Source organism: Phallusia mammillata, chromosome 8 (genome assembly GCF_965637545.1).
Source record: "Phallusia mammillata chromosome 8, kaPhaMamm4.hap1.1, whole genome shotgun sequence".
Lineage (NCBI taxonomy): Eukaryota > Metazoa > Chordata > Ascidiacea > Phlebobranchia > Ascidiidae > Phallusia > Phallusia mammillata.
In genome coordinates, this window is record NC_137259.1 from 5798031 (window position 1) to 5824017 (window position 25987).

General features: G+C 36.9%; 1 protein-coding gene across 1 annotated transcript; it reads right to left on the reverse strand.

Annotated features, from left to right (window-relative positions):
- Positions 1-283: 283 nt before the first annotated feature.
- Positions 284-25301, reverse strand: LOC145203843 (uncharacterized). Its single transcript, XM_080076172.1, has 63 exons — positions 24778-25301; positions 23808-23981; positions 23366-23576; positions 22370-22535; positions 21708-21836; positions 21187-21315; positions 20953-20994; positions 20799-20840; positions 20557-20619; positions 20356-20430; positions 19818-19907; positions 18847-18903; positions 18735-18788; positions 18405-18458; positions 18256-18309; positions 17877-17930; positions 17646-17699; positions 17425-17469; positions 17138-17191; positions 17022-17066; positions 16607-16660; positions 16292-16435; positions 16166-16219; positions 15879-15923; positions 15760-15813; positions 15522-15575; positions 15217-15270; positions 14983-15036; positions 14644-14697; positions 13728-13772; positions 13565-13618; positions 13255-13299; positions 13118-13171; positions 12907-12960; positions 12689-12796; positions 12276-12329; positions 12018-12107; positions 11645-11698; positions 11525-11578; positions 11268-11321; positions 10786-10893; positions 10375-10482; positions 9994-10101; positions 9765-9872; positions 9413-9466; positions 8651-8812; positions 8043-8096; positions 7874-7927; positions 7659-7712; positions 7171-7224; positions 7046-7099; positions 6623-6676; positions 6442-6495; positions 6315-6368; positions 5691-5852; positions 5474-5509; positions 5027-5161; positions 4486-4524; positions 4211-4376; positions 3374-3480; positions 2710-2778; positions 1073-1282; positions 284-823 (listed from the first exon to the last, which is right to left on the reverse strand). The coding sequence occupies exons 1-63, from the start codon at positions 24893-24895 to the stop codon at positions 677-679; spliced, it is 5094 nt and encodes a 1697-aa protein (XP_079932298.1). The 5' UTR covers positions 24896-25301; the 3' UTR covers positions 284-676.
- Between the last annotated feature and the right edge of the window lie 686 nt (positions 25302-25987).

The following is a 25987-nucleotide window of genomic DNA, read 5'->3' on the forward strand; positions in this document are numbered from 1 at the left end:
CTTTATTCACATAAAACAGTTGTCATTAAACAGAATCCAAAACAGGTTATATATAGGTTAGTTCATTATTTTGAGAATGTTTGTTTTCACTGTGACAAATGTTTTAAAACAAAAGCTTAAAAATTCACTATTTTCTTTTAAGTTTGATTTGTATGTTTTAAGTTTGAATTTTTTTTTCAAACTTTTAAATCACAACTTTGTGTTTAACCAAATGTAGGTGAAGTACGGGGTGTTAAAAATCAACAGCTCTCAAAATCCCTTGACACAAGAAAAAAACACAACGTTTTTTGCCGCTCCGAACGACCAGTATATATTTATTTTTGCACCACCGAAAGAAAGTGCATGTCGGTATTAGTGTGACCGACGCGCTTGCGCAACACGAAAAGAAAAGATTCCAAGAAAGGTAAAGAACCGCCTGCGGTTAAAATTTGTGGAGACCGGGCGCAGCCAACGATCACGCGACAAGTCCAGCACACTTGTCCCGCGAACGAAGGCCGACCGGTCCAAAGACCGAAATAGTCCGACTGGCGACAAGACCCTTGCACCAGCACTTACAAGGGTCTCGTCCCCGTCCAGGTTGCGGATTTCCGCGGGGATTGAACTGCCGTGTTTCCGCGTAGCTTTCGCGATTTGCTCAAAGTGTCGCCGCCGTGTTTGTGATTAAGAGAAAGGTGGTTTAGCCACTGAAGCAGACACGACCGATGTGATAGCCGTGTCGCTGGGCTTTGGTGCCGAAGTCAAGAGCCTTGTAGTCGACCAAAGGCAAAAGGTCAACTTCCCTTGTGCGTATTTCAAGCACAACTTGACCTGTTTCGCTACCGCTCTGAAAATGACAAAAAGTGCTTATTGTCAAATAAAAAATAAAACAAACTCACTTTGGTAAATAACTTTTCCACAAACAAAACAAGGGCAGGCTAATTTGCCACAGCATTCAAATTCTAAACAGCTTTGAACCAAAGATTAAACCTTTGTTTGACAAAAGCAATTTAAAAAACTTTAGCTTGGTGTTTACCATTTTAGCGTGAAGATGTAAACCAAAATTCACTAAGTCCTATCAATAATTTAATTTTACCTTGCACGAATCCTCTATCAGGGTAATATGTTCGCTTCCATAGGTCAGCACCTCCTCGTTGTGACCCATCAACTGTACAGCTTTGGAGTAGTTTCCAGTGTCCATTTCCCATCCAATAGAGTTGACGCACTTGTAAGTGAACAACTGCCTGGCTTCAGAGGAGAGCAGACGCAGGAATTTGAACTGGGGAATGCTCGTGTTGTAGTCGAACTGCAAAAACAAAGTACATTCGTCTGTTAGAATTCGCTAGGTTCATTGAAATGTTGCCGTTTGCATTTGAGGGAATGGTTAACCAGCTTAATGTGTTGAGGGAAGCAAAAATCCGGTGCGATCACCAAATGTTAAATGACGTCATAAAATACTAAATGACGTCATAACGAAAAAGGGTACGCAAAAGTTGTCTTGCTTAAAAACAAATGTGTTAAGGGGAGCCTAAGTATAAGATGACGTCATCAAATATTTAATGACGTCATATCCGGAAAGAATACACACATGTTGTCGTTTCAAAAACAAAGCAAAGGCCAAAAGTTGATCATCAAAAATTGAAAGATTTCAAAAGTGTACAATTCAAAAACTGCACAGACTACAAACGAATATGTGCGTCTTTCAAACCACGGGTTTAGCTTGGTATTGGGGTTATGTTTGCTTTTTAACGTGCCTCATTTAATGAGCCGATAGTACACAACACACCTGCATACAAGGGCCGCTTTAAATAGGTAATAGCAAACTTCGAAAAGGATATGTTTGAACAACGCTAATTCATATTTCGTATTTTACAAGGCAGTTATGAAACGAGCATAACCGATTATTAAGTTCACCACATTAAAAGTTCAATATGAATTCTTACCGCGTATGCGCGCCCAGCAAACACACACGAGTAATTGATGGGTTTACAGGGGCGGGGGCCTGTTTGCTGGCTTGACATGAAATATATGTTAACTGGTAAATTTTGTTTAGTCAGCAAGTAACAGTGATTGCGTTTCTATTACAAACTGTGTTTAAAAGCTGTTGCTGCGAAGGTCTTTAAAAAACTAGAAAGGTTTGGTTCTTATATATTGCCATTTTATGTATTCCATAGCCTATTTAACGAAATTCTATACACACAATTTAGCCAACTAACATTTACAAGTAAAAACCAATGGGTCCACACACATGTTTATGTGAATTGAATATGCTACAAAAATGGTGCTATTATTTTTAAATTCTGAAGGACAAATTAGCAGTCCATCAGGCCAAATATAAACCCGATTTTTTGTGGTTTTGAAACTACAGGTTTTACAAAATATAAAATAAATTTTGCCACGGAACAAACATTACAACGTTACATAAATTAGTTTTGTTGTATACGTTATCAACGTTAAAAGAATACCAAAATACGTTGCTCGCATATCCAAAATTAAATCTTATACTACCACGTTCAGCCCATTATCAAATACACCAATCTTGACACTCAAACGTTGCCTAGCAACAACGTCCAAATATTAAAACGTAAACGAATTACTGTGCCTTCGTCAGCTATGAATGCCTGACTGTAAATCCATTTGACAGCGCAAACAGTTCTTAGAAATGGGTTTCGTTGAACAAAGGTTGTGCAAACAAAATAGTTAGAACGAGAACGACAAGAATAAGGCACTCACCTTGTCACCAAGCTTGTAAGTGCTAAACCAGCTTCCAACAGTAGCCTTTGGCCAACGCCTTGTTTGCGACTGTAAAATATAAGAAAGTTTGTGGTCAGCCAGCGTACAAATTTCATAGTTATTTTTTAGTTACTAACGAACAACATATTTTAGCCTGTCGAAATGTCCCACCGTTATAGTGCACATGTTATTTACCCTGATGAAGGCGACTTGTATAAGACGCCGAAACGTCGGAATAAAAATACATTTGACAGAAGAGCTCTTGAAACTTGATATTATGCCTAGCAGCAATAGCTTATATTACAGTGCACTTATAACATTGGCAGAACTACACGCGAAAACATTTTCGACAAAAAGTTTATTGTTTTTACACATCACTGCCTATTTGCAACTTTTCCATTCACAGTGAATGATATAGTGACAAGTTTGCTGTTACCCGAAGCAACATTTATAGGACTTGCTTAAGAAGTCATAAAGTTGTTTTAATTTTGTAAAACGCAATTGCTATTGAACACAAATCCGGTTAATCGCATAATTCATTTTTGCAGAAATCATGAAACAGTATCTTGTTATTTGTTGCGAAGATCTTTCGGTTAATCGCATTAAAAATCTTGGCAAAATCATTATACTATTAACCGGATTCGTCTACATAAGTACAACTTACACTTGGGTTGATAGCTTCGATGCAGGTGTCCCCTTCAGCTTGGAAGTCACAATAAACTTCCATGGCATCAGCGGCACAACCTCCGTTTGGATCAATCCAGTAATTACCTGTAAGGCGAAATGATGCTTTACAATTTCTTTACAATTTACGCTATCACAAGCACCAGGGTTTAGCCCCTAATTCTGTAGGGTGGTTCAGGGTTCCGTGAAGGCAAAATCTTGAAGTGAGTTTCATAAGGGGGTTAGAGGTTAAACTTAACGTGGCTGGCAATTCATAGAAATTTGCCATGATCCCTTTTTTTGTGGGGATTTGTAACCCTAATAAATTTACAAACGGGTATCCTGTGTTGCCAAAAGGTTTGGAACCACTGCTTTGCATGGAACTATGCCTTTTTGCCGAGTCAGCAAAACATGTGAAACTGATATCTGATCGGAAAAAAAACAAGACCTCAACGATATTTTTGCTGAAACTTGACTTTGCGACACATAAAATAAAATTACAGATGCAAAACATAAGTTTTGGTGATGTTTTTGCTTGGTCAGCGGCAAGGATAAGCTAAAACTTGCTTCTTATAGCCAATATTAGTCGAGCAATAAAAATAGTTTTGATGCTGGGCTCGTGGCGGGCATAAAAATGGGAGTCAGAGTTAAGTCAGACCCGCATTTTTGGATTCCAGGGCTAAAGTGTTACACACATCGGTAATACCTCAACCGACAAATTTTACGTCGTAATTGGTTAATCGAGTTTACTCAGTTCTCGGGCCTAATGCAGGCGTTAAAATTGGTTCACTACTCTGGACCGACTGGCTCGACCAGTTAATCACTTTCCGATGGTTACCTGAAGGTGAATCACGGTGACACAGCCAGATATCCTTACAGCTGCGACCGGGATTGTCAGATGATCTCCCTAGAGGTTCGCGCATCATTTGTAATTCCTGTTTGATCGATTCCATGGCACCGAAGATCTCAGCCAAACCTTGTTGGTATTCATCGTAGAAGTCATCCTAAAGAGAAAACTTGGTGTTTACATTTGCCGCACAGAGAAGAGCTTGGTACGGAAAGAGCAAACCATTAAGTTATTTTTCGAGATTTTCGTATCACGCAAATACCAACCTGCATGTCGACTTGGCGTTTGGTCCGTTCACCGGATTCCTAAAAAAGTAAAATATTTTTTTCAGTTAATTTTTAAAAGGTTTAGCAACGTCAGATACATGCACAAACCAAGAGCTATTTTGCACAATTTCGTTAAGCTGCAATGAAATTACGGGTTTAAAAACCTTGTCCAGAGTTTTTGGAAAAATATATTTCGTTTATAAATACATCTACTTCAGTGTGTTTTGAGGCAGAAAAGAATTCTGATTATTTGGCACTGGTGGATTTTTTAAGACTTGCTAAACACAATTGTAAACTAACACTTTATGCTTGCCCTCTTTGCCGCTTAATTTACAACTAAATAATGTTTATTTGTTTTTTCATGCAAAGGTGAAAAAATGTAGGTTATGTTACAGAATCAATTACCAAAACGCTAGAAAAAGAGTGCTTATCATAAATAATAGAATTGGAAAACATTTTTAAATACTTTGCGAGATGAGGGACTTATATTTGGGATTTGAACCAGAATTTTCGTTTCAGTGCATCAACAAGGTCTACTTACCCTTCTGCTTCTAGTCACTCCCTTCTCACTGTTTAGACCAGCCATAAGCGGAGCGGCGTCTGTGATGCTTCCAGGTGGACCCGGTGGTCCAGGCGGACCCGGAATACCGAGATCTCCCTTTGGTCCAGTAGGACCCTGTAAAAAGAATAAAAATGTTAATTTTTTTCCTACATTTCAGAGCATGTTAGTTACAATAAGTCAAAATTATGCTTTTGATTGTTTTAGAGATTCAAAACTAATTTGTGAACCTTGTGTTTATGTTAAACATGAAACATCCTCAAAATTTCAAATTTAATATTGCACCAAGTCAAATTTTTACAAAAACGTTAACAGTGGTCAAGTCACAGTCAGAAAATCCGTATTAAAATTTCGTCTTCATCTGCACAGTCCAAGATAGATACTTTGCGATAAAAATAAAACCGCACAATATGTAAAGACGGTACTTACAGCAGCTCCCTTGTTTCCTTTAGATCCAAGGCCACCCTAAAATCAAAAGCAAAAAAGTTAAAGTTATGCAGACAGAAAAAGCAATGTCACAATACAAATGCAAACATGACCTCTAAGCAAACGTTTTTATTTATTTTTTCGATTATATTCTAACAGCATTACAGAAAACTAAAAATCTGCAAACTTTATTCAAGTTTTTAAACGAATATTCACTCACAGGCAAACCAGGGGGTCCAGTGGGTCCAACGGGGCCGGCAGGTCCATTACGTCCCTCTTCGCCCTTGTCACCCATAGGTCCATGTCGTCCCATAGGGCCTTGTTGTCCCTTCTCTCCAGGATCACCAGGGGCTCCAGTTATACCAGTAAGTCCAGCGTCTCCCTAAAAACAAAAAAATACCCCTTTGGTGTAAAGGAATTTACTCTTTTAATTCACTTTGACAAGTTTTGAGTGTTGAGTTGAGTTAAGTGCCTATTTATTTCAATTTTATAAGCTTTAAGTGTTATTTAGCCTGATGAAAACGACCCGGATAGGATGCTAAAGTGGAAGTACGAAAAATGCGATTGTCAAAAGAGCTTCATTAAGGTTTGTATTATGCCTTGCAGCTACAGTTTAAATGTCGAATCGGTTGTTCCGAAAAAGCTGGTTTCAACCTTTTCTTAGTTCACAATGCAATAACTATCCGTACACATACTTAACAGAGGCGTTAAATGCTATGCTGTTGTGTGGATAGATAAATAATTACAACTCAATACAAAAAATGACATCCATAAGTTATGGTTAAAATTGCAACGATTTAACCCAAAGAAACGGCATAAAATAGCCTTTTTCACATCAACTTACCTTTTCTCCTGACACACCCATATCTCCTTTTACTCCCTTAAGTCCAGAAGGACCCTAAAAAACGACACATAGTTAGAGTTGTCATTCACGGCTTATAGCCACATAAAGCATTTGAACATAAGCTTACCATAGGTCCTGGAGGTCCGTCAGCACCTGGACTCCCAGGAAGGCCAGGGCCACCCTGAATTGAACACATAACATTTAAACACAGGAAAAATGCTACCACATTATAAATTATATGCACGGCTCATTTTGGATATATACTAAATTTGCTTTAAACAAGCAGGTCAATTTTTTTCTTTACTTACCACAGGTCCAGCAATTCCTTGCAATCCGTCGACACCTTGCTTTCCAGTTTTGCCCTAGAAAAAAAAATATTTAAATATTTTCACTAATGTCATAATTTTCTGCTAAAGTCGTTGTGCCTATTTCGTTAGCAAGCAATTTTACGCTTTCAGAATGTATCACTGGTGCACAAAATGGTAAACACAACCCATATGCGTTGTCCAATCGTACAAATAGATAACAGTCAACGGAATTGGTCGTTGAAACAATTATGGCAACATAATGTATTCTGTCAATCTGTATTTGTTCATAATAAAGATTACAAAACGGTACAGGTAAGGTAATGTGACCGTTCAAACACTTTTTTCTTATCATCTTATCACTCAAAGACTTCATTTTGATAAAACGAACCATAAACCGGTCAGTTTTTAACACAACAAACTTACCTGGGCTCCAGGCGGTCCGCCGTCTCCAGAGGGCCCAGCAGATCCTGATTGACCCTGTAACATGCATGGAACCGTTTAATTGGTTATTAACTTTTTGTAGTTACAAAAATCAATTTGTTATTTACCTTTTCTCCTTTCTCGCCGGATTTGCCCTCAGGACCGGTTTGACCAGCAGGACCCTAAAAGTAGTAACGTAAAAATAAGTTTAAAATCTTAAATCTTTGCTTAAAATCTAACACTTGTCTAAATAGAAGCATGACAAGTTTGCCTACATTATTTTTTAATCGCTGTGATAACTTTCAAAGTACGCCAGGCCTATTAAAGGCGTCATACCGAAGCAAGTCGGGCTCCCAAGCATTCCCATAAGGCAAGGCACAAGGCTAGAAAAAATCTAGTCTGTATAACCGCTTCAGGGCTGATCCCAGTACGTGTGTATATTCACCTTAGCTTTCATTAGTTTGTTTTTCTCAATATATGCTAACAAAAATAATTTACTTTGGTTTGGTTTAAAATAGAGGTTGCAAATTTACTAACTTACTTTAATGTAGTTTTGACCACATTTGGTTTATTGGGGTAAAATACAATTTAAGAAACAAAACAAACGGAAACTTACTCTTCGTCCAGGTCCACCAGGGGGTCCAGATTCACCCATTGGTCCAGGTGGTCCCTAAAATTAACCAAATATCAGATTTAGTTTACAAACCAATTGTGAGAGACAAAAAGTTGCTATTGGCTCAAAATAAGCTTCACAAAATTTGCAAAACAGTTAAGAAAAGTAACGATGTATAAAGTTTTCCTTCAAATTTACAAAAATAAAAACCAACTTACAGGTTCGCCAGGGTCTCCATCGTCACCTCTGTCGCCCACGTCACCGTCGTTGCCCTGGAAACAATACAAATGTTACTTTCAAACTGCTAGAAACGTTAAGGTAGTAAGTGTATCCCAAACTGTATGTTGCAGAAGAAAAAATGTAAAAAATCAACAAATGTCTACTTACAGCTGCCCCGGCGGGTCCAGCAGGTCCAGTATCTCCAGGTTGTCCAATGGGACCCTAAAAAAATGGTAAGTTAATGAGCAAAAAAATACAAGCTAGTATTTGAGTGTAAAACAACACAATGTTTTCGACAGTTTCTAGTGTCATTGTAAGGTGAAATAAAATCGACAGAAGGGATGTAACTTGGTGCCGCATAACAGTAAAGAAAGAGGCGACGCCAAGTTAAATATAAAAGATATGAAGTTTATGGTAAGGTTAAGTTTAGTCATCACAGAGTGTTGTTACCTAGTCAACAATAACGTAAATTTAACATGGCTTTTAGAGCACACAAGATTTTGGAACACTATACACGGATCTGTTTTACAAGTTTTATGGCGAATATAACGGCCCAAATTATATAAAAAGCGACATGCTTTATTATTCAAACATTTAGGCAAATGTTCATGGCATCATCAGTGATATAAAGTGCTTTTGCTGTCAAAGTTACACTGACAATAGTTTTTAGACTACTAACGAATTACTTTTCGCTTTAAGTGTCTAACTTACAAACAAAGTCATTTGTACGTATACACAAAAACACGTGAAAATAGTTTTATTTTACAAAAACTCACCGGGAACCCTTGGGGACCGTCGTCACCTCTTGGTCCTTGATCACCTGGGGGACCTTGGGGTCCAAGTTGTCCGAATTCACCCTTCTGACCCCGTTCGCCTTTCATACCCTGAGGTCCTGCGTCACCCGGACTTCCGGGGGCACCAGCTTGACCCGATTCACCCTACAGAAACAAAAAAAAGTTTTTGATATTTCCGACTTTTTCTGACTAGAGTGAGTATTACTTATCACGTAATCAGTTATTTCCCAAACCAGTTTTTGTCACGTAGTCTTTAAAGGTCAAATGAAAACGGGTTTTCAAATACGTCTTGGTTATTTACCCTAACGGTTAATCCCATTCCGGTTATTACTGAAGTTTGATACTTTTTGAATGTGTTTTGTCTTCTCATATTCACTTGTTCTCGCGTTAATATCCATTTTTATATTTTACATTAATGACAAAAAATGTTCTTTCAATAGTACTAGTTACAGTGATCGCTATTTTATAGTTTTGTCCTAGCTTTTGTAGCGCGTTTTGTTGCATTAAATTTGCATTTAAAGCAACGAAAAGACCTGATGAGAAATGCATTGTTGCTGCACACAAAATCAGTTTATGGTTTTTAAATATGCTTTTGAATTCATATTTTACCAGAAAACTTCTTTTTCAGTGATCAATTAATAGAAAAATCTCGAAAGTCACTTTGAATGGTAATGGAAAGATTATACGTACTGACGTTGATTTAAACAAAATTCCCTGAAGTTATTTACAAAATTATTCTCATACCTTATCGCCAACTTTTCCTGGTTGTCCGTACGATCCGGAAGGTCCTTGTGGTCCCTGAAAAAGGAAAAGGTTTAAATCACAAGTCCCACCAAGTTTTGCTGGAGGGCACAAGCGTTAAATTAAGTTTTATATGAATGTGTTTGTTAATCTAAAATAGAACTTGCATGTTCCATTTTTACGCTTTTAAAACCATTTACTTTGTTTACATTTTAAATATCAAATACTATGCTGTTAGTCAAAACAGCGAATATTACAATGTGGTCATGGCCCTTAAGAGTTAATTCACTTCTCTATTAAACCGTATTCGATAACTAAAGAGTAGTTGAGTTTAACTGCAGAAAACACTACTTACATCAGCTCCTTGCGGTCCGGGAGAACCACGCTGACCTGGTGGTCCAGGTTGACCCAAACTTCCGGGGTCTCCAGTGTCACCCTTTTTACCTGATGGTCCCGGCAAGCCCTGTAACCCAACAGAAAATTGCAATTAGTTTCGAGAAAAAATCTGCTGTAATTTGGATTTTAGGCACATTTTTAAAACTGTTTTTACACATTTTTTTGGTTTATTGTGTGTTGTTTGGTACCTGAAGACCGCGTGGTCCCGGTGGTCCAGCATAACCTCTTTCGCCTTCGTCTCCCTTAGCACCATACAGACCCTGTTGTCCACGTGGTCCTGGTACACCGTCTGTTCCCTGCGAAGGAAATAGTAATGTTTAAGGCTTGAAGCGCAACTACACATATATAGGTGTATTAGAAATGTGGGCCCCCACACATCACAGAATACACCACTGGTAACTGATTTTTTAAAAGAACGTTACTGATTTGACTAAAATGCAAACAAGTTTTTTTTTTCTAATCCCAGAAAAAGAATGAGTTGAATTTGAAAAAAAAAATTGTTTGTAAAATATTTTCAATTTGTTTACAAAGCTTTGTGCTTTTTAAGCAAAAGTATAAAGATAACATACTGAGGGTCCGGGATTTCCGAGTGGTCCTTGTTCTCCAGGGGGGCCTGGGGGTCCACCATCACCCTTGGAACCCTTCAATCCGGCGTCACCAGGGGGGCCTTGTTCACCCTGCATAAAACATAACGGTAATAAGTTATACTTTTAAGCTGTAGTGGTAGTTCTACAATGATAAGCTTATGTTACTACAGTAAACCTCGATTTCGGCTAATCCGGATCTTCGCCTAATTTGGACAAAACTTGATGTTCAAATGATTTTTAATGCGGTAAGGCTTTACCTAATCGACATCGATTAATCCAGGTCTTCGCCTAATCCGGACATTTTTTGGTTCGAACGGGTCCGTATTAACCGACATTTACTGTATATCAGTTCTGTGAAAACCTAACTTAGATGCTCTTTGCATTTTTTTTTACCTTGTCGCCATCTTCGCCGCGAGGGCCATTATCTCCAGGTGGTCCCTGAAGACCGCTTGGACCTCGTTCGCCGTCCCGTCCAACTGGACCAACACCACCTTGAGCACCCTGGAAAAATTAAATTAATATTGTACAGAACGATTCCGGTTATTCGCAATTCCGTAAAATTTTAATTCCGTTTGTTGCATGTTGAACAATGTCTTATCGTTAGTTAAGAAGATATGGCTCATATCTGTTATAAGGAGTTGGTTTAAATGTTTAAACAATGTAATCACATAGTTTTATTTTTTCTGTTCAGTTCTATGGTACACTATTCACGGTCTGTTTATGAGTTTAATAAGAAAAAAATGGTCCTCACATCACTGGTGATAGCATTAGCATTTACAGAAACGTTTGAATAATAAAGGATGTAGGTTTTAATTTCTATTTGGACCGTAATTTTACTCATTAAAGTTCTATGGTGTTTTGTTGTTTAAACTTACATTGCTTCCTTTCTCTCCAGCCGGACCTGGTGGGCCTTGGGGTCCGGGTCGACCCTAAGTAAAACAATAAATGTTAGATGTAGCAGACGAAAGCTTGCGCCTAAACTTCTTGCATTATTTCATGTGTCAAAATTTCAAAATTATTCCGATAAATACCAATTTTTAATGGTGTAAAAATTTAAACAAATGGCCACAAAAACCTTAACCTATTCATCTACAAGGAAATAGAATAATTTTAAACCAATTTAGGTACATACCTGTGGTCCGATCTGTCCGGATGGGCCTGGTGGTCCTTGAGGTCCAAGTGAGCCCTGCGTATAACCCAAAGATATTAGAGGTTGTTTAAAATCAGGCTTATGTAAATGGATTCCACTTACCGATGGCCCAGGTGGCCCCGGAGCACCCTCGTTACCTTTAAGACCTTGACTTCCCTGTAAATAACAAAGAAAATTCGTAAATAGTGTTTTAGGGCCGATTAGTTCATGGTTTTACAAGTTGCTAAAATGCTAAAGAATTAAACTGTCCGGTAAAGACGGTTGGGATCATTTTATTATTATATTGTCCGATGAATTTTACTTGTAATACTTTTTTCATTTGCAGCAATAAACAACAATTAAAACAATTTTTCCATGATTGTTGCTTCTTATATTGCACTTTTCGCCATTTTGTTTCACAGAAACAGTTACATTGCACAGAATTCTGGCAGGTTTAAAGTTCTACCAATGTAAAATGGTAAAAAAGTCGACTTACCCTGTCTCCTTGGTCGCCTCTCTTTCCAGGATAACCTTGTGGTCCAGGAGGTCCGAACTTTCCGGGTGGCCCTAGTGGTCCGCGGTCACCCTAAAATAAATCAAAATGTTAAACTACAAAAGTACATACTGTGGCTACCAACGTACCGGGTACATTATACAAACAGAGAGCGTTATTGAGTTTGTAATTTATTTTTGAGCAAAATTATATTTGGAAAAACATATAGCTGTACGGAATCGTAAAATTTATTAAACATACCTTTGCTCCTTCTTTGCCTGCAGAGCCTGACAATCCAGGTGGGCCCGGTTCTCCCTGCAAAATCAAACAGTTTTAAAATCAATGTCCAAACTTTTAAAGATGTGAACATACAAGAGAAAAGAATAAACCCTTTTTGACTTTGTTGTCGACAAACATGATCAAGTAGTTAATAAATTCAAACATGTCGGAATTTCAACTAATTTTCGTTTCATCATTCCGTGACGTCACTGCTATCGACATGTTGTCAGATTATATTTTTTTCTGACACTTTTGACTAATAATAATATTAAGACCGTTCGTTAAAACGTTCGAAATAACTGTAATAAACGTAGATCTACTAAGCAAGTTTTATTCTGTAATGTTTAATTTTCAAATCTATTTCATTTTTTTATTGTGCTTGATAAGTAACTCACAGCGGGTCCTGGGTGTCCTCGTTCGCCAGACGGTCCAACCTCACCAGTGGAACCTTGAAGGCCGACAACTCCGGCTGGGCCTGGAGGTCCAGTCTTTCCTTGGAAACCCTGAAAAGCAAATGATATCGTCAAACTTTCCAAAAAATCAACCCATTTCAGGCATTTGAGTTTATTGTTAAAAAAAGTTCAGTTTGCTATTTTGCTAAATAGGAACTTACAGGTTCTCCGCGGCTTCCAGAGTGTCCTGCTACTCCATCTTTTCCTGGTTGTCCCTGTGAACAAAAAAAATCGGAGTTTAACCAAAAGTTATAGTTAAAACAGCCCGAAAATCCTGCAACTTGTCATTTTAGGATATTCCGGTTAATCGCATATACTTTCAATACTCAAGTTGTACATGTTAAACTAGCATACACATTAAGAGTAACTTACAGGTGGTCCTTTTGGCCCAATCGGTCCGTTGGCACCTTGGGGTCCAGGTGGTCCCTGTAAAACGACACAAAACGACAAGATTAGGTTAAAAATTTAAACAAGAAAACCACAAATGTGGTGGTTAATTTCAATCTTACCCTTTCTCCAACTGGGCCTGCAGGTCCGTCTTGTCCACGTCCACCCTGTTGCAAAAAAGTAAGGTATGATGACGTATGTTATTTTGCGACGTTGTTGTCACATGCCGACAAAAACGATTTTCATAACCTTGACGTTAATTAAATTGTGGTCTACAGCCAGTCAAGTTTCTGTACATTTGTTTAGTAAAGGTATAAGTTACTTTTGAAACTTTGGAATTAGAAACATTTTTACGATACTCAGAAGTGCTGGCACGCGTCGATACATATTATCTATTTTCCAGTATTTTTGTTACATATTCTTTGCACTGACCTTGGTTCCCGTCATACCAGAAGGACCACGTGATCCACGTTTGCCTCGGGGGCCCTGAAGTAAAAAAAAGTGTTCAAAAAAAATTTGATGCGATTTTGAACTTCTGTTGAAAGCTGAAACTTTGTCTACTGTTATTCGGCAAATAAATCCATATCATCCTTACCTTGGGACCTCTTTGACCTTCGCGTCCTCGTTTCCCTTCAGGACCCTAACAACAAAATTGTGTCAAATATAGAAAAAAAGGCGAATACTAAGCAACAAAGTTATTCAAAACGGGTCAGATTGAACCAATTAATTCGATATATGACGTCATAATTCATATTTTGTTACCTCGTGTCATCAATATTTATGTACATAATCTGCAAATTGTTTTTACCAATTATCTTATTTCTTGTGAAACAATTAACTTAATTGGATGTTTGAATTAAAACTTGCAATGTGGACACTGGTGCCACCGTTCGTGGCCAATCACATTCGATTCATGCATCACGTGACGATGACGTTTAATACGTGAGTGGTTGCACCGTGGGGTTTGTGATATTTTTGTTAAAGGACTTAAGAGAAAATTAAGCAGGCAGAAATATTAGTTTTCAGTTTTTGCTACAACTAATAGCGCAGAAATTAAGTATAACAGAAAGAAATAAAGTTGCAATCTACTTAAACCAGTTGTTCCCAACCAGGAATTCCCTACTAGGGGGTAACTTTGTAATTTGTAGGGGGGAATGTCTGTGCTATGTGTTATTACTGCATTTGCCATATGTGAGGGACTTCGATTTTGTAGGGGGAAATTAGATTTGAATACCGACTAAAAGGGTGCACAGGACAATAAAGGTTGGGAACCACTGACTTAAACAAATGAATTAAATAATAAACTGAAAAAGCATGGCAGTGAAATGATAATGCATGAAGGTTAGCACCGAAAATAGGAAAAAATAAAAAGATAAGTTGCTTGCAGCGCATGCAATTAGAGGTGACCCATGTCGATCTTACCCTTCTTCCTTTAAGCCCAGGTCGCCCCAGCGCACCGGGGATTCCCCGTGAACCCTTGATAATAGAAAAAATATTTAGAGTAAGCTTACCCGATCACCCTTGGCGCCTGCCCCTCCTTGGCTACCGGGTAAACCCATGGAACCCTGTAAACGTTGATGAATAGTACAAAAGGTTTAGAAAAGTGTTTGATTTATTTTTTGAATCGAAAACAACAAATTTTGGCAAACGTTTTTTTCAATTATGTTACAAATACAGTTGTAATTTTTAGTCAATAAATAGTGTATTTTTTTAAAAAACAGGGTTCTTAGGGTTTTTGTTTTCAAAAGCTGTATTGTTAATAGTAAAAATTCAATTTTATTTTTGTTTAAGTTATTAAACTGTTTAGATAGCCAATTTTTGTAACTAGGTGGTGAATTCCTGTCACAAACCTTTTGACCGACTCTTCCGTTGTAACCGTTGAGACCGGGTGCTCCGATTTTGCCCTAGAAAGATAAATAAATACAGTTTCAATTCTAGCAATTCCTATAAGCTACCAATATAAGGTCTTGCACTTATTTTTAACTAAGTTGTAAGAACATTTAACATGAGCAGAACTTGCACTTCACAATTTTACAATTAGGAAAATTGGCTACACAGATTAGCTGAATGGAAAAATACTTTACCTTAATTCCTGGCTGTCCAATGGGTCCAATTTCACCTCTGGGCCCTTCTCTGCCCTATAATAAAAAAAATAACGACAATAGTAAAAAGGTCAAATTAGGTTTTACCAACGTTTAAGCAACTTTACAAAATCTTGTAAAGGTATTACTGGTGTTCAAACATTAAGTGTTTATCTCCTTGTATCATTTTTTCTGAGATGATTATTCAAGATTCAATCTAATTTGTGTCACAGGGGTTAATTATTTGTTTTACATCCCAGCTAAATTCTTATTTTTTTGCAAATAACTCGAAGACTTTTTAAACTTACCTTCATTCCATCAGCACCATCTTCACCACGCGGACCAGGAAGACCAGAAACACCCTAAAATATTTATACATTTTATAAATTTGTAAAGTTTTCATATATACATTTCGAAAGCTGTTAAGATCCATAAAAAAAAGAATTCATAAAAAAACTGCAATTGACTACATAATTTTAGCCACCAGTGTGAGAAATTAAATTTGTTGCGGTAACAGCTTATTTTACAAATTTTTCAAAAGCTTACCTGGTCTCCTTTCGGGCCCATGTCTCCTTTGTATCCATTCACCCCAGAAGGACCCTACAAGAGCATTTTTTTAGTTTCTAATAACCAATTAAAACTCGGGAAAGATAAATCCAACTTACATCGTCACCCTTGTTTCCTTTGATTCCACGTACACCACCTTCACCCTGCAAACAAAATATTTACAATGAACAAAATTCAACCAACAAAACATTCATATTAGTTAAGATGAACATAAATTCATAACTGGATTAGAAAAATCTAGCCTGCGATGGGATTCGAACACATGACAGGAGTCTTTTCTGCTCGCGCTCTACCAACTGAACTATGCAGACTCAGTGATGAAGCCCTGAATCATCTATGCAGACCAATAATAAACATTCATATTAAAACAGAACAAGTGCCATACCTTAACTCCTCTGGGTCCTTTGTAGCCTTGTGGACCTTGTGGTCCTGGTGGACCCTAAAAAACAAGAATTCTAAGTTTGCAAAAAGTGGTTTTATAATTGGCTAGCTGTATGAAACATATAGTTACCAATGAACCCTTGCTACCAGATGCTCCTTCGTTGCCAGGGTGACCAGGCATCCCATCAGCACCTGGAATGCCTGGAAGACCAGGTTTTCCTGATGGTCCCTTGGATCCAGGAGGACCCATAAGACCTTGAGGTCCATTTATGCCCTGTTTAAGAAGATATAGAATAAATGTTAAAGACAATGTAGTCATATGTGTTTATGCAATAAAGGAACACTATACAGTTATGTTTTTGATTAAAATATATCATATATGTGTCTTTGATTTGCGATGAAAACTTTTCTCTGGGTAATATTTTCACTAATAGTCGTAACCCACCTGCGGACCAGTTGCTCCCTGCTGACCAGGCGGTCCAGGGTCACCTTGCGGTCCCTGAAAAAACACGTGTAAATTTTACCAGATTTATCACATAACTCAACTTTTTACGAAAAAAATTGACCTGTTTAAACTTCACGGGATTTATTATTGATTTATATACAGAAAACCTCAGTTAAAAATGGTTCAGATCTTCACCCAATTTGGATAAAACTTAATAATTGGTAAAGTGGTAAGGCTTTAACTAATCAACATTAGTTAATTCGGATCTTTGCCTAATTGGGATAAAACTTGAGGTACAAATGATTTGTAATGTAGTAAGGCCTTAACATATCAACATCTGGACAAATTGTTTGCTCCAAACGGTCCGGATTAACCGAAGTTTACACATTTAATAGAAATCAATAAATGTACTTACCAAACTACCCTTGAATCCTTGCTGACCAGGAGAACCACGTGGACCCTAAATTGTATAAATTAGTCAGTTTGTGCTTGTTAATGCTTGTTACAACTGTGAAGTTCAAGATTACAAACCGGTTGTCCTTGTGTCCCAGGTGTTCCCCGCGGTCCCAGTTCACCTCTAGCACCCTGTAAAACATATTTTGCTTCATACACAGAAGAGTCAATAAGTCAAAGTATAATCCTTTGTTTTAAACAAAAAAGTCAATGTTTTAGATAATAAATGTGTCTCGTGTTAATTTAACATGATCTGAAAATATATGTTCTTCATTCGTTCAAGTTTCTTTTTACAAATATCTTATTGCTGGGGTTTTATTGACCACAGAAACACAGAACAACTGTACAGTTTTGAGTCAAGTTACCTGTGGTCCAGGAATTCCTCTGGGTCCAGAATCACCATGTTCACCCTATGCATAAATCAGTATTGTTTTGGTGCCTATTTTAGTCTTACATTTTTCATAAATTGTAAATTAAATATTTTTTGTTAAATTTACATAATAATTTTTTGCAACAATTTTAGTATTGTTATTCATTTTGAAATAAATCTTTAGTCAAGAACAAGATTTAAATTTTAAGGTTTTACCCTTTCTCCATTTTCTCCTGGGGGTCCTTGCAGACCTGCTGGACCTGTTTCACCCTGTAAAAAAGTTGTACATTTTAAGCTAAACACCAAAGCACACCACGTTTTTACTGAAAAGATGGTTAAACCTATGAACATAACAATGACAAAAAATGATAAAGTTTCACATTTTTTTTCATTTTTATACCAAAAAAGTTAGAATTTGGGCACATTGATTGGGTAAACATAGCTTACCCTGTGTCCTTTTGGTCCCGGTAAGCCAGGCAAACCATCAAATCCGCGATCACCCTGCATAAATAAAATCATGAATGTAGGAAAACCAACATGCACTATTGTAAAGCTTTTCAAAATGCAGAATAATTACTGTACCTAATATATGGTTTGCCGAGTTTAATAAAATGACAATGAAACACAACTATTCTGCACTAATTGCCTGGTAGATAAACTTATGTTTTTATGCCAAATGCAAAGTGTATGACTTCACTTGACGTCATAAATGATTCGTTGTTCGGCTAAACATTCGGTTTTGGCAGAACCAAAATGTAGCTGATTCGGTACATCACTAATTAAAACACTCATAAAAAAGGAAAATTAGGCGAAAATATTAATTTACCTTCATTCCAACTGAACCTGGTTCTCCACGAAGTCCGTCCTCACCGGACCGTCCCTAAAAAGAAAAAAAGTGAGCCATTTGCACTTAACACAATTGTCCTTTTTTATCACAGCTTTGTTGCAATTGTAATCACATTTTTACGAACTTACCCTCTTTCCAGTTTGGCCATCCAAACCAGGTGGTCCCCTTGGCCCACGTTGACCCTGTAAAGGTTAGGTTTTTGTTGTTATTTGTCATCCAAAATCATTTCTGCTATTTTACAATATTAAATAAAAAGTGGTCAAATAAATAAACAAAATTCATTAAAACTTTAAACTTGATAAATTTGAACTTTAAAAAATTGAAAAAAAAAACTAATCAGTTTACCAAAAAACTCATTGAGCCCCAACTAACATAGGCGACCTCCCATACTTACGAAATCATGTAATTAAATATTTAACGTAGTCTAAGCATTCAAAAACATCAAAAAACATAAATACCATCATTCCTGGCTCTCCAGACTCTCCCTTTTCACCAGCTGGACCAAATTCACCCTAAAAAAGGCAATTGTTACCACAACATACATTATATTACCAAAATCTCTATACTTACTGGTGCTCCTGGCATTCCTGCCACACCTCTTGGTCCAGGTGGTCCAGCTAATGCAAGCTAAAACCAATACAGCAGTGTCAATGTATTTTTGGTTTACAAAAGAGAAATTCTTGCACAGTACAAAGTTATAAACCAGTCACTCTTTTCATGGTTTATTGCCGGAATTTTTTGCTTATCAGGCCACTGCATAAGATTTGTTTGTTTAACGGGGTTTATACAGTTGTTCTTTAGTTGTGAAAAATGTAAATGTTACAAATTATTGCGAAAACAAATGTTGTATAATTGTCAAAGGGTTTATTGACATTTAAAAAAATTCATGTGGTAAAACTAGTAGCAAAGGATTATACTTTTGTAAAAAAATGGTTAAACAGCACTAGGTAATGAAAGTCAACAGGTCCAGGACACAGGGACAAAGCAAAGTATATATAAAACACAAGTAGTCCAACCCATTGTTACGCGATAGAGCCGCATGGACGCCATTTTGTGTCCAAATTAATACAGCAGGTATAGGGAAAAACACATAAATTGTCTGATTTTTACAAACTGGTGGGCTTTAACGTGAATTTGATAGGCCAAATCGAATAAAGCTTTTGAGTTGTAACATTTGAGGGTGATAATGTTCGCTGAACGCAAATATTTAAAGTTCACATGAAAATTAAGCGGCCAAATTTACATGAAAAACAGCAATTTAGCTTTTAATATTGCGTTGAAATGTTAGAACCCGAAATTTTCATTCAATTTGGCTAATCAAATTTGCGTCTAAGCTCTCCATGTTGTAAAAATCAGACAATTTATGTGTTATTTTTCCATACCCGCTGTATCATTTTGGACACAAAATGGCTCCATAGGCTTTATTGCGTAACAATAGGTTGGACAACTTGTGTTTTATATAGACTTTGGGACAAAGACACAGTCAATCATAAAATATGGCCAAGTTAAGATGGAATCATGTAGTGTATTGTAATACTCACACGAGCTTGGGTTAGAGACAGTTGTGCTTGAATCTCAGCAGGAGCATTGGATCCAGGGCCCTTTTGTCCATCAGGAGTTGCAATTCGGAACTACATGGCACAAATTATTGTTACAAAATGCAGTGAAAATTTTCCCTTTTAGCCAAAAAATTCACAGTAACCACACAAGTCTTGTTTTGCATTGTTTTATTGTTTAGTTCTTTGTTTCAGTCTTGAACTGATTAGACGGCTGCAGCTTCTGTGTCAACTAACACCTCTTCAGGGCAGTAGCATTGGTAGATGTGAAACACAAATGCTCCTATCACTAACATGACACCAATGCCATAGAAAACATCAGCATAAGACTGGTCACCCTCCATGATGCAGTTAAATTTTGTGATTTCCTTTATATTTACATGTTGTAATGGCCTTGTTAAAATTATATTGTTACATCACAGTTAAAGCAAACAATGGCAACAATAAACCATTTTTGTGTCATATTTAGAGATTAATGGAATTAGGAGACATGAAATTAAAAAATTTAGGACTTTTTACTTACTGGTATCATTATGTGTCGGCCAGGTGGTCCTGGTAAACCCTTTTCGCCAGAGATTCCATCTCTTCCGGGCTCTCCCTGTTTATTACAATACATGCCCATTATAAAAAGCAATAGTCTTCTGTTTTTGGTTATGTAGTGGTTTTACATTTGTCTCATACAGAATTTATTATTTTTATTGATGTTTTGGAAACAAATTCATACCGGGTCACCGTGCTCTCCTTGTTCACCCATAGGACCTTGAAAACCAGGCGGCCCAATCAAACCCTAAAAAATAAATGCAAATGAAAGGTTATTTATATTGGATTTTCATATCATTAATCTGAACAAGAATAGAAGATATTTTTATTATTAAGTCATTTGCACAAATTCAACTTGAATACTTAATTGTGAGTTTTGAATTTAAACATAAACAAAACAATAAATTTTGCATCAAAACTACATACCGGGTCTCCAGGCGGGCCAGGAGGGCCAGCGACATAAGTGTCCTAAAAAGATAAACAAAATACATTACATTGAGATATAAATGAAGAAAACACATTTATTTCACTTTTCTTCAAATTCAAAAAATTTTTACAAGCCTTATAAAACATTACACACCGGCTCAATTACTGCTTCTTCTCCTTTTTGTCCTTTTTGTCCCTTTAAAAAGAATATGTTATTTGTCAAGCATTTGGCTTCATTCATGCAATCTAACAAACATGTTATTTAATCAAACAATGTATTTTTAAAATTGTATTCTTAAAATCATGTCCAAGTATTTAACAAAATTATTTAACAAACTTTGTTTTTTGTATTTAACAAAAAAACTATGTAATCAGTGTGCTTTTTTACCTTTAATCCACCTGTACCATTGCCATCGCCACCATCCCCTCTACCACCTGGTCCTCCAGTTGGAATTAACAAACCGGCCTGATCTTCATCACCGATTGCTGCAGCTTCTCTGGCTTCTCCCTGTGAAACCTGCAAAAGAATATGCTTATAATTTTTATGTAAATACATTTTTTTTTTAAATTTTTCCTGAAATGTTTGAGTAATAAAGCATGTCGCTTTTTAAGTCTATAGCTATTTTGGTTGTGTTTTTTCTCATTAAACATTAGTTTTTAATGTGGTAAATTATAAACTTCTACATGCACTGTTGCATACATGTTTTTCGTAAATTGTTTTATGAAATAATTGTTTTTTATTTGCAGTTACCTAAAAAACAACTTTTATTATTCACTTTTTGACAAATATTCTTTTACTTACTTAGCCATATAATTTTTTGCAATGTGCAACAACTTTACAGAAAAAACAAAAAACACCAGATTAGTTGGAAAATTTTTGTTGAAGTTCAATTTTTAAAAGCTACTTACAAATGCTGTTTCTGGGGGCTCCACAATCGCAGCTGCTGCAGTACAGACAGGAGCAAGCTTAAATTTCTTGCGACACATTAAAGCAGCATGAGTGGGGTCATCAGAGAAGATAAGGCTGTTAATATCTCCCTGAAAGTAACAGATTTTTATGTTAGTACACATGAAACTTTACAAAGAAATAGGCATTTTTGTGGATTTTTTTTTGTAAACTGAGCAGCCTGCGATCAGTTTTTTAAGTCACCTTTAGCAAAGGTGTATTAGGGCATTGGCATAAACAGGTGGCCAAAAAGACATAATCTATCCTACCAAAAAATTTTTGTCCATGTGGGTTACATTGAGGCAGTGTTTTAAACAAACCGATATTAGGCCAAAAAGTGTTCGATGTCAAGGGGAATATTACAGCTGTTTGTTGTTGTTTCAATCCCAGTTAGTCTTTTGTGTTATTTTCACAGAGATGGTGATTGCAACAACTGCTCCAAATAAGCAAAATCCAAATGGTAAATTGAAATTAAATTTTTAAACTTAAAAAGTAAACAATTTCAACAGGATGCAGCAGGCTTCCAATTATACAGTGAAGTCTATCGAAAGGATAAATAAGTTTACAGACAAGGTCCAATTTGTGAAATTTAGCATGTACAAAACATCCCAATTTATATTATTACCTGAAACGTCTCAATATTCTCGCCAACTTGTTGTCCCATAATCACAATTCCGTTCAAGTCCAGATAGGCTGATAAGTCCCGTGATATATGGACCTCTCCAACCCGTGAACAATCAACAAAGAGTCGTACTTGATTGTTGTAAACAGAAAATGCAACTTTATGCCATCTGTACAACACAGAAAATACAGTGTCAGAAACTATTAATGACAAAAAACGTACATTACATTAATTGAATTTTATTAGAAGTGCCAAATTGAAAGCAAAAATGCACAAATTTAAAACACACTCTGAAAAATAGGAAATACGCAAATTAAATTTCTAGCAAGTGCCAAATGTGAAGCAAAAATGCCTAAATTTAAAACACATCTAAAATAGAAAATACAAATTTCTGAGCGTAAAAGCAAAAACATAAGCACGTTCATTTTTGTCAGAATTTCAAAGGAAAAGGTTAACTTGAGGTAATTGTCTGAAAAGTGTTCAGTCATTTTTGGAGATGGGAAACCAAAGTAAACCACAAGCAACCCACACCCACACACTTAGTCACTTGAATGTGGTTCAGCTTCAGACTAATAACCTTATTGAAAGTTAAGCTTTAGTTTATAAGTTACAGACATTAAACCACTTGGTAGTTAAAGAAAATGTCTAAATGAAAAAATTTCATGTTTTAAAACTTTTTATGTCTTAAAAATGCAAGAAAAAGGTTTTTGAAAAACATTAAGTCACTTATCCTTAAGGATATTAGATGTATATATTTCACCTTTAAAGCATCATCAGTATCTTTTAGCAAGTATAAAGATATCTTTTTCTAGATTTAGGTTTACAGTACCAAATGAAAAATCGCATTGATTTCGTACAAAATATTATTAAACCAAACCAATTTACTATAGTCACATCAAAAGTTTCCAAGCAGTGCAAGCACTATGGCTTAATTTACACGAAGCAAGTGCATGAACATGGGCTTGAAATACTGTCATTCTAAATATGTCTGTTATTTACCTTCCATCATTCAACTTCACCCCCTCAAATATTGCTCTTCCTGGTCCCTCATCCGAATTGTCGTTGTAGTGTAACTCTGCATTTTCACCAATTTGGATGCCAAATTGTTGCCATGTCATTTGATGCTTCATCCTCAGAAGAAAAGGCTGAATGCTATCGCCATTGACACGAACAGTGGCCATGATCGAAAATTCATTTGGAAGTCCCGGTTCTGTGGTTTAAAGAGGAAATGTTTATTAGGAAAACAATAAGATACAATAAGAATCTTTACACAAACTGTTAGGCCAGAAGCAGTGCTTATAATGTTTTAGGGCATCTTCCAAAAATTATCCCAAGTAACAAAACAATGGTACTTAAGAAGCTTGTTTACTTTATGTCACAATAAAAAATAAGGTTTACTACAGTCACATAATTCAATGAATATGTAAAGTGTTAGATTTACGGTTGACAAATGGTTGGAAGACATAGCTTGATGGGAACATCAGCTGAGTCTGGTTGGATATTCGATATGCACTCCTTGTGGCATCTCGTTTCTTGGCAGACTGACAAATGCCAGGTACAGGGACAACCCCCACTCCTGTGGCTACTTGCAATCTCTCCAGAAGGTCAATTTTCTCTGAAATGACAAAAGATGTCCATAATTGTCAGCTAAACAATTTTCACAACGTCAAATAACAAATTTGCTAAAACGTTTGAACAATAAAGCATATCGCTTTTTACTTCTTGCTGGGCCGTTATTTTCATCATTAAATAGCAAATAAGTTTGTAAGTTTTGAACTATAGCGACCCGCACTAGTGTATTTTACTATACGTGCGTTGTTACGTAAAGAATGTTTGTAAACAATGTTCATTGTCCCGTGACAGGCAGTAAAAAATTCGTTTGCCCAAAATCGGAAATATTTAAACTCAGACAGTCAAAAGCAATTTTGGTCAATTGCACGTTCAATTTCCGATCTAGTCTGAAAATTCCTCTCAACGAGCGCAGAAAATGCAAAACCGCGGCATTTTGTCTAGACTTAAATTAAAAAACACGAATTCCTGGCGCTTTGTCATGTGTGAAAGCTTGCAACATTGCTCTCCTCTTGTTTTGCAGAGGCGGTTTTTTGTGCATTCAACCAAATATGAAGCGTCGCAACATACTTTGCTGTTTTCCGCTTGATATAATGACAGATTGGCAAATCTACGTTTAAAGTCGCCAATACAAATATTTGTTTAAAACGGCGTTAGCGAGTCGATGCTCGGCGGTTCGCTAAACGCATTTGATCTTACAGAAGTACACTAATGCGCCGCACCAGTAAAACGTAGCAAACCTTGCCAACAGTTTCATGTTAGGGTACTCCGTACTATGTGAAGATTTGACCTTAGTTTAGGGTACGTTTAGGATACAAAAACATCAAATTAATGTTACTTACCGGCGCCGGCTGTCACTAGAAAGAACAGCAAAACGAACCAGCATTGCCATAACGCTGTTCTAATCGCTGACTTCGTGAACCATTGTGGCGTAACAATGGACGATGTGCTGGTGTCCATTGCTTCGCTCACAATTGAACGACTATTACGTCGGTTGGTCACGGACCTAACCGTGGCCAAAGCTCTTCTGTCGCCCTTCGTAAAATCAAACCAGCGGTAGCGTCTAACAACTGTGGCCGCGCCGGGAGCGGCAGTGATAGCTCCCTTGCAATAGATCGGCCTCAAGTCAAAAGGATTCGCTCGAAGGAAAAAAGTTGTCTCGGCTGCGGCCAGACGAGCGGAAATCGCGTGACGATGTGAAGTCTTCGAATTCAGGTTACCTATGCATCACTGCCTTCGCACAAGGATAGCTTTTGTTCACTTGGACTGGGCGAACAACATCTGCCGATACGCTTGCATTCCTTTACAAGTTTTTTTTCCTTGTAAGCAGTTTCACCAAATGAACAGCAATGAACAACTGCGTTGTTTTGTAAGCCTACAGCTGCTTATTTATCATGAGCTGTAATATCCTGTGCCAAAATAGACGTTCAAATGTTTCAAGCACTGTCATTTCATAATACCTGCATTCTAATACAAGGATATGTTTTGACAAAAGCCGTTTGGTTTTGGACAAAGCAAATTTTGTCACAAAAATGAAAAACAAATAATAAAAGTAAAACATATTTCTGTTCGTATAACATGTACTATTGGAAAGTACTATTATACTTTTAAGTTTTTGTTTGTTCAAAAGATATTTCGTGCACTATGGCGTCATCACAGACTAGGTCACAAAACCTATGTGACGTCTTTCAAGTGCTTCAATTGGGGACACAGTATCAAGGCCGAGCAAATATTTGAGACTAGACGGATTATATGCACTTCACTATACCTTCTAAGGCAGGGGTTCCCAACCTTTTTACGATCCCGTACCACCTGGACGCTCTGCACTGCCACACGTACCACCATAGAGCACTAATGTGCTCTACAGCAGTGGTTCCCAACCCAAAGTTGGGTCGCCTGAACATTCTGTTGGGTCGCTTGTTATAGTGACCATTACAGCATCTACTTTTTGACGCCTCGTAGCGTTACTTTTATATTACCTAGTCCTAGGGCTTTAAATTAAATTATTGCCCAATAATAAACTTCATCACAACTTGTCGTGATAATGCTTAA

Coding starts and splice junctions, on each gene's coding strand:
- LOC145203843 (XM_080076172.1), bottom strand. CDS start 24,895: ATGGACACCAGCACATCGTCCATTGTTACGCCACAATGGTTCACGAAG. Junction 8,813..9,412: donor CAGGAAAAGTTGGCGATAAG/GTATGAGAATAA, acceptor TTGTTTCTGTAG/GGTGAATCGGGTCAAGCTGG. Junction 7,713..7,873: donor ATGGAGACCCTGGCGAACCT/GTAAGTTGGTTT, acceptor GGTTAATTTTAG/GGACCACCTGGACCAATGGG.